Raw genomic sequence first — 9,814 nt, 5'->3', positions numbered from 1 at the left:
CTGCCTTGATGGAGAATTTAAACCTCAATCGGTTCAATATTTTAAATAAAGTTATTTTGCAACATCAATATTTTAAATAAAGTTATTTTGCAACAAAAAATGACGAATAAGGTTTAAGAGCATTTTCAAGAGACTATTTAAACATGAGATCCTCTCTAAAGAGTCAATTTTTAAAATCATGCTCTTAGAGACTATAAATTAATATTTTAATTTAGAGAGTGAGTTTGATTCTCTATAATTAAATGCATTCAAAATATTTCAATTTTCAATATAAGAAAGTAATAAAATAATTTAAAGAAAAGTTAGTTAAAATAAAAAATCTAAAATAAATAATAATAAATATTTTTTTTAGAGTAAAAAATTAAATATTAAATATAAATAATTTGTTGAAGTACTTCAAAATTTTAAATCACTAAACTTATAAACATTCTCCAAATAATAAAATATACTCTACTTCTTGAATATATATTAAAATAATTTTTTAGTAGTTTCTTTATATTTAAGATTGAAGACAATTAGCCTCGTTTGATAGCAATTTTTTACCCAAAAAGTTAATTTTTTTACCTTTTATTTCACTATTTTAACCGTAATTTTTCCCTTCTTCACTCACATATGGACCCAATTTTCTCCTACATTCAAAAAATCAATTCTCTTGATCACTTCCGAAATGGCGCTTAATTTTTATTGTAACATGGTCAAACAATATTTTCAGCCACACATCATTATCAACATATATTAATCAATTAAATGCTATTTGAAACAAAGAATTGGGCGTACCTTTCCATAGTTGTCAAAATTAGTTTTGAGTATGTACTCAACAATAAGCGGATCGGAGGTATAAATCTCATTCCGAAACGGGGTAATCAACCTGTAAGTCCTGTATTTTGCGGCAAGATCCGTCATGTAGTGGTGCAGCCTATCGAAGTTCATCAGCTGATGAAAAATTGTGCCGCCAATTGGATGATACTTTTTCTTGTATAGCAGTTTACGGATGAGAGTTTGGAATGTGAAAATGGATAGGATTAGAGAGAGAGCAGTGAGTGCTAAGCTTAGAGAAAAATCCATGGAGTCAGTGTAGTGTACTGTGGTGTAGTGGACTTGAACTGAAATGGCAATGGTGAACTACTGGCTTCTCTTTATAAATAATGGAGAATTGGAGTTGATGACGATCATGTTTGGCTAAGCTTGAAAATTTTACTCCAATCAAATAATTTATTTTAAAATAAATATCTTCTTTTATCGGTCAAAATTGAAAACGTAGTATAGCATAGGATACTTTAATGGAATTCGTATTCGGATAGATTGTACTTATAAGCAAGATCAAGCAATTTATTTTTAAGCCAAACAACTTTGTTAATATAAGATACTTAGACTTGCTTTTAAGCTTATCAAGCGTGTGTTCTAGTAAGTTACTTATTTTAAAAATAATTTTTACTCACAATAAAAATAAATAACTTTTTACTTAAGAATTAAGGAAATAAAATACATTCAAAAATGTTCAAAGAAACAAAAAGATACTTGAAAATAAATTTAAATACTACTTGACCAAAATTAATAGGGTTAGACTGGTTAGTGGGGTTCAGTTGGCCGAGCATATCATGATACCTTATTAATATTTTGTTACACTTGAGTCCCCATACTTCAAATTTTGTAGGAACACAGCTCCTTGTAATTTTTATTGTCCAAAAATAGCTACAAATCAATGTTATAAAAATCGGATCAGACCAGCCTGTTTGATCGGAAAAATCGGGAACCAGATGGATAACCGGTCTGGTTGATGCTAATAGCCTGTATGAATAAAACCCGGCCAAAAAAATCAGAAAATCAGACGGGAAATTAAAAATCAGCGACTCGATTGCGGTTTTGTCGAGTTTTTCGATTGCTTTTTAGAAGGTAAAACATGAAAATTTAAGAAGAATCGTATCTTTCATCTAACTAGTAACTTTTTCCATTTACCTTGAGCTATTTGATGCAATATATGGTGCCCAAAAATCTGCAAAGAAATACCAAAAAATGAATGAAAGGAACATGTAAAAATTCTCTCAATTTAGGTTTCCGTTTCCTCTCATAGAGTTGTTGGTAGGAAGGATATGAATGATAGATTGTACTTATAAGCAAAATCAAGCAATTTATTTTTAAGCCAAACAAGTTTGTGATGTAAGATAGGACTTGTTTTAAGCTTACCAAGCATGTGTTCAAATAAGTTACTTATTTTAAAGATAATTTTGATTTACAATCAAAATAAATAATTTTTTACTTAAGAATTAAGGAAAATATAATACATTCAAAAATGTTAAGAAACAAAAAGATACATGGAAGTAAATTTAAACGACTTTTAGCTCCCGTTTGATGCTTATTTTATTTTTATTTTTTTTATTTTTGCCCACATCTTATTTTCTTACAGTATTTGTCTGGTTATACAGTACAACCTCTAAAGATATTAAACGGCATGATAAAGTCATTGAACCTTGATGACTATTTTGCCCTTAAATGCAATTGGAAACGTACAGGAGCCAACTATAAAGATATTGAAGGGCAGAAATGGGAAGTGTGAAAAACCAAAATTGAACTGATAGCCCCAAATGCATGGGGCCTCAAATTCTGAGTGCTACTGTCCTTTATGTCTAACGTGGGGCCCACACTTACTGAAAAATGGTTGGAAAAATGGGTGAAGAATGGGGACCAATTAGTACTGTTCAAAATTGTACGCCACAATGTAACAAAGACTACTTGGCCATAATTAATAGGGTTTGGTTGGTTCAGTCTAATTTACTTTGTCCAGCATGTCACGATACCTAATTAATGTTTTGTTACACTTAAGTCCTCATACTTTAAATTTTGTAGGAACACATCTCTTTGTAATTTTTATTGTCCAAAAATAGTTTCACATCATCTCTGAACCATCCAAAGTTTTGATAATAATGAAAGAATAATGCTATCTAGAACCACTGTTCTAAAAGGCGCGCATTGACGCCACCTATACATCGCTAATGTGGCGTCGCCAATGCGTGCCTAGACGTTGCCAATGCGCGAAGCGCGATAGAAATGCGAAGCCAAGTGGCTTGGCACCTTATTTAGACACCAACGATTACTGTTGACCGCTAATACACACCTAGTCACAGTTATGCGCATAATTATCTTTTTTTAATTAATTAATTTATTTATTTACCATTCTTCTAAGTTAAAAGTTATGTTAATTTCTTCACTTCGTTGATTCTAAATTCAAAATAGTCATTTGAAACCTTGAACAACGGAAATCTCCCAAAAATTCCTATTTATTTACAGTTTAATATTTACATTGGGAACTTACCTTTTTGTTGAAAACATTGGGAAAATGTATAAATTTCCTATAAATTTGTTTCAGATGTTTGACAGGTATTATTTTTAATTATTAAACGATTTTTTTGATTAATTAAAAAGTAAAATAATATTTAAAAAAGCATTTTTACACATTTTTACGCCTATACCTCGCCTAAACTTGCCTGGCACACGCACTACGCATTTTAGAACATTGTCACAATGTCATTTTATGTGTCATTAATTGATATTCTCAATCAAGTAGAGAGAATATACGATTCATTTAATTAATCATATCATTTGGTGTCATTTAGATCGATGTTGTAATTTGGTGTCATTTAGATCGATGTTGTAACACCACCGATGTCAAATAGCATATAACAAAAGGATTTTTCAACGTTGCTATAAAATTTGAAGTTTGAGGACTTGAATGCAAGTAAAATTTGAACTTGGATCAAATTAATATTTACACAGAAATTAAGGATAGAAATAAAAGGATGTGATGTTGCAAACTGCACTTCTCAACGTTTTTTTTTCCTGTTATTTGTCACTATTACCACCACAATAATGAATAGTGTTGACCTCAAAAAATACGTCAACAGAAATAAACATGTTGCGAATAACTCTCGAACTATTGAAGTCTTATAAACTGGGCTCAGAATGATGATGTCTTATAGCTAAGCTCGACAATATTGAGAGGCAAGGAATAAGCATTTCGTGAATCTAACAATAAGGATCTGGTGAGGTAAGAAATAAACATCCTACGAATAACTTTCCAACTATCAGAGTCTTATAAACTGGCCTCAAAATGATGAGATCTTACAGCTAAGCTTGACGATAGTGAAAGTCGAGGAATAAACATTTTACGAAGTAAGGAATAAGTATCTTGTGAGGCGGGGAATAAACACCTATGAATAACTCTCGAACTATCGAAGTCTTATACACTGGTCTTGGAAATGACGAGGTCTTACAGCTAAGCTCGACAATAATGAGAGGCGGCAAGAAATAAACATTTTGTGAAGACATGACTAAGCATCTAGGAGATGGAGAATAAATATTTCGCAAATAGTTCTCGAACTGTCAAAATCTTATAAATCGATCTTGGAATGATGAGGTCTTACAATTATGCTCGATGATAGTGAGAAGCAAGGAATGAACATCTCGTGAAGCCTAGAATAAGCATCTGGCAGGACGGGGACTAAACATCTCGCAAATAGCTTTCGAACTATTGAAATCTTAGAAACTGGCCTTGGAATGAAGAGGTCTTACAACTAGGCTTGACGATAATGAGAAGCAAAGCAAGGAATAAGTATCTCGCGAAATAAAAAATAAGTATCTGACGAGGCAATGAATAAACATCCCGTGAATAACTTTCAAACTATCGGAGCCTTATAAACTGGCCTTAGAGTGACAAGGTCTTACAGCTAGGCTCGACAATAGTGTGAGGTAAAAAAATAAGCATATCAAAAAGCCATGAACAAGTATCTGACAAGGTGAAAAATAAACATCCCACGTATAACTCTCGAATTATCAGAATCTTATAAACTGGCCTTGAAATGACAAGATTTTACAACTAAGCCCAACAATAGTGAGAGATGAGGAATAAACATCTCGCAAAGTCAAGAATAAGCATCTGGCGATGCAGGAAATAAAATTCTGCGAATAGCTTTCGAACTATTGAAGTCTTATAAGCTGGCCTTTAAATGACGAAGTTCCACAACTAGGCTTGACGATAATGAGAGGCAATGAATAAGAATCTTGAGAAATTAGGAACAAGCACATGATAAGATAGGGAATAAATATCCCATGAATAACTCTCAAACTATCGAAATCCTATAAACTAGCGTCGGAGTGACGGAGTCTTACAGTTAGGCTCGATGATTGTGAGAGGTAAAAAATAAGCATCTCTTGAAGTCATGAATAAGCATCTGGTAAGATGAGGAATAAATATCTCACGAATAACTCTCGAACTCTCAGAATGACGAGATATTACAGCTAAGCTCGACTGTATTGAGAGGCAAGGAATAAGCATCTAGCGAAGCAGGGAATAAATACCCTCGGAATAGTTCTTGAACTATTGAAGTCTTATAAACCGGCCTTAAAATGATGATGTCTTATAGCTGGACTCAATGATAATGAGAGATGAGGAATAAACATCTAGCAAAGTCAAAAATAACCATCTAATGAGGCATCTCACGGAATGAGAAATAAAAATCTCGCATGGCGAGGCATGTTGGAGAGAGAAGAATAAACATCTCGCTAATGAGGCTTGCAAAAGGCTCATTTTGCAAGGACAGACACGTCTGGCGAGGCGAGAAATAGACATCCTACGGGACGAGGGTTAAACATCTTGCAATTTGCCTTTTTCTTTATTTGAGAAACGGGGACTTATAAAATGTCGCATCTAAAAGTTAGAAATCTACATGCTAAGGCTTGCCTTCAAAGATGCGAGGTCTTACACGCTAGCCCAGGGCATACGAGGTCATCTAGCTTGCCTCGAATAATAGAGATGATAATCAAAAGAGGCCTTGACCAGGATAATCCAAGCTTAATCGTTTTTGATGAACACTTGATGTGCATAGTTGTGATTTTGAATTTTCTGATATGTAGCCTTGAGAATTTATTAAAGAAGGCAATTGAAGCACAATTTGCTAGTCCTCCTTAAAAGTCATGCCAGAAGTTTCATCGGTGGGTCTTTGGATGCAAAGACAAGAGAATAAAAAATTTCGGCCATTAATTCAAGCCCCATCACCTTAACATTATAATTCCAACCATTAATTCCACTACCAAAGTGTGATGCTGAGAATCTCAAATATATAGTAGAAAGAAGGATTCTTTTGAAAATACTCCAATCTAGTCGACAATTAGTAGCCTTTATTGTTGCCAATTCTTTGTCTTCCTCTGGGGTTTCCATTTATTTCAACTTCAAAGCAGAGCCTGCAAGTCAGCTATGGAGAAACAATTGCAGGAAAAACAAAGTCATGCTGGCAAACAAATGAATTTATATTCCCCATTTTATATCAATTTGGCACTTTGAGCCTAAATTTTCATTCCTTGATCATCATAAGATTTTGCCCAAGAGATGTAATTTGCAGCCCATAAAAATTAAGAAATAAATATTTAGCCCAAATGAAGATACTGCAATCCATTTAGGAGGCTAAAGTGCTTGAGATGTTTATACTAAAACAATAATTTAGGCCCTAAGAAATATAATTACTTGGGCCCAATTTTACATAAATATGGCCGAAACTCACTGAAGCCCATTAGGTAACAAAATTAATTGGGATCTTAACATAACTCCTAGTTTTAAAGATCACATTTCATAAATAACAAACTCATTAAAATATTTCAAAAATCAGGTGGTAAATAATTTTATTAAATATTAAAATATAATATAATATACATTAATTATTTCCACCAGTGCCACCTCTCTCATGCCATCCTATCACCCCACTACACCAAGCAATCGCTTCGGCGACCATCACGATGACTGTTCCGGCGGTTGCTCCGACGCTCCCTCCGACGGTTGTTCAGCGATACCTCCCCGAAATTGTTCCAATGAACAGTCCGACGCCTGTGACCAACTTTGTTTTCTGTGTGACTAAATTTGTATTCAGTGTGACTGTCTGTGACCAGGTCAATCTCAAGTCACAACCGATCACAATTAACACAAAATTGGTCACAAACAGTCACAACAAATACATACTTGATCGCATAGGGTCACCACAAACAAATCTACACACATCGCAAACCTGTGATTAACTGTGACCAACTTTGTTTTTGGTGTGACTAATTGTGACCGAAATTGTATTCAGTGTGACTGTCTGTGATTAGATCAATCTCGAGTCACAATCAGTCACAGAACCATCATAGCCAACCACAGAACAATCATAGCCTACACCACCACCACGTTACCAAATATACACCACCTTAACACATCACCAACAACATAATCACCACAAATCAGAAAATCACCAACACTAAAACATCCACAACCACAACCCCCAACAACATAAAAAATTAAACGACCAAATGCACCACTAGTAATAGAACCATCACAGTCTACACTAGCATCAACAACAAAATCACCCCATAGAATCTAACACCTTTAGAATTCCATTCTTATTCAATGACAGATTTTCTGACTTCAAATCACAGTTCTAAACACATATTTGAGGTACTAATGATCGGGAAATTCACAATGTTATCATCAAAACTCAGCAATGTTCGAGTGTGCCTTGCCTTGTCCCGAGCTTTTAGCACCTCCAGCTTTGCATTCTGCCTGGACGGAAAAAGCCCACTCCAAAGCCAACTTTCTCTTGACACCGCCACCACTTTCTGTCAACACAAATCATTAGCCCCTTATCGCGCAGTGCGAGTCGTCGAATTCGCCGTTAGCGGCCTCACAGCACCGTTGAAGTGACGCTAAAATCATCACGGTTGTCACCGATCAGCTTCTGCACGCTGCAATTCTACGCTTGGAAGAGAATAGAAGAGAGAGAGAGAGAGAGTAGTGAGAGAAATTTTTTTAGGGATTTCAAAATAAATGGTGCGTGGGTAGGTGTGTCGGCGTGGGGTTTGGGTAAGGTGAATATGTAGATTATAAACAATTAAATTTTTCTTAATTATAATTATCAAAGCTTAATTACCACCTGATTTGTGAAATAAAATTTAATTCCCTTGTTTTTTGAAAATTAATCTTTAAAGGTAGGTTTCTAAGTAATTTTCTCAAATTAATTTACATCAATCCAGCAAAAGTACCAAGACGTAAATATCCGTCTTTTATTCCACCAAACAAAACAGCTTGCAAAGCTGAATAGACAACTTATGTTAGTCCAACACACCACGACGATCCTGTCTCCATTAGAATTTAATGAGAACACTGGTCAAAAGCTAAACTCCAAGACCGGTGGTTAATGTGGTGTTGCAGGTTGTCGAACCGGAGGTTGATGTTATGGTGATCGCCAGAGGTAATGGACGTTTCGGCAGTAGGTCAGACTGAAATGTGTAGCTTATTTATCCTCTTCTTGGTAATAGGGCTATTTGATTTGTGGCTTGATTGTTTTTCTGAACAATACTGATTCTTAGAGGAGCATGGAGCACTTATCGGGCATTGTTTGAAAGAAAACAAGATGAAGATGGTGGGTTTTCTGGCTGATGTCAACATTGATCAAGTGAGCTTTCATGGAGTTGAAGCTTGACATATTTGTTCATTTTCATTTGATCTATCCAAGCAGATCTAGTTGAGCATTTTTCTTTTACCAAATTCTTTACAACATGGACAAATAACGGCCTCTTCTCTTCTCTTATTTTTTTTATTTTTTAATGGGTTTTTTAGTGCTTCAAACACAAACCGGTGGTTTCCATCTTTATGAACTTGGTGCCAAAAAATGGTAGAGAACTTCCTTTTTATTTTCTAAATTTCACGACCAATATCTCCCTTTTCAGGGAAAAATCCTATCTGCTTGTTTGCTTCCAAAGAAAATTTATCATCCCCTCTTTCCGGTAGAATTTTCTTCTTTCAATGTTGCTGGCTTCTTCAAATTTTGGTTTCTGTCTTTGCTACTTAGGTAGGGAAATCGTTCCAAAAAATTCTTCATTTCCAATGACTTTTTGAATGTGGTAAGGACATGGTAAACATATGGTTTCGCACAAAAGGCGTCAATCCGTTGATTTCAAAAAAGTACCAACAAAATCCCGACGTCCTTCCCTCCACGTAGGCATCACCTACACACTGGAACACCTCATTAGGAGGCAAAGATCGCTAATCGAGAAAAAGGTCCGACGACTGTTTGCATTACGGCGATCAAATCAACGATCAGACGAAAATATAAAGAGTGTGAGAGAGGGCCGGAGATGAAGCTTTGATTAGGGTTTGAGAACATACATTGATTGTAAAATGAATCACACACATATAGGAAGAAAATGGGTCATATGAGATAGTGGGCCGAACCAAGTGCAGGCCCAAAGATGTTTAATTAAATAGCTCAATCAGTTGAATATTCAATGTCACATAGGCATTTATAGGACTCCCTCCGTCACGCGCATGCCACGTAATTTATAGGTTTAACAAATAATACTACTAATTTTCTTCTTTACGACTAGCACATGCAGATAACCCAATAATCATGTGTCTATTTTGAGAAAAAAATGGTAGCTTTACAACAGATGAGATTGAAATACTCAACTTCATTGGCCTAAATTTTTGGTAATTGTCTTTGTGACATAATAATATAATAGATATAAGAAGAAATAGCATGATGTCAATAATAATATAAAGAATCAAATTACTTGTACCTAAATCTACTCCCAACAAATATGTAACTAGTGAGACAATCAAGAATCTCAAAGTCTCACCGTAGATAGTCCATGACTATTTCATAAATTAAGATACTTGCGTGATACTTATATTTCCAAGTAGGACAAACAAAGTCATCATATTCTAATGGGAGTTTGTCTGCGATGTCATAAAATATCACCAACTTAATCTGTGTGTTTTTCCTTTCTTTTTTTTTTT

General features: G+C 34.7%; 1 protein-coding gene across 1 annotated transcript in view; it reads right to left on the bottom strand.

Annotated features, from left to right (window-relative positions):
• LOC111411726 (cytochrome P450 704C1-like) overlaps nt 1-1,176 on the bottom strand; it is a 5,061-nt gene extending 3,885 nt beyond the window's left edge. The window contains exon 1 of the mRNA XM_023042303.1: nt 778-1,176. Coding sequence (XP_022898071.1) covers nt 778-1,065 — 288 coding nt within the window. The 5' untranslated portion in view covers nt 1,066-1,176. The remainder of the gene's footprint in view (nt 1-777) is intronic.
• Nucleotides 1,177-9,814: the final 8,638 nt, after the last annotated feature.

The sequence above is a fragment of the Olea europaea genome, chromosome 16 (assembly GCF_002742605.1).
Source record: "Olea europaea var. sylvestris chromosome 16, O_europaea_v1, whole genome shotgun sequence".
Classification (NCBI taxonomy): domain Eukaryota; kingdom Viridiplantae; phylum Streptophyta; class Magnoliopsida; order Lamiales; family Oleaceae; genus Olea; species Olea europaea.
This window is presented reverse-complemented; position numbering and strand designations above follow the sequence as displayed.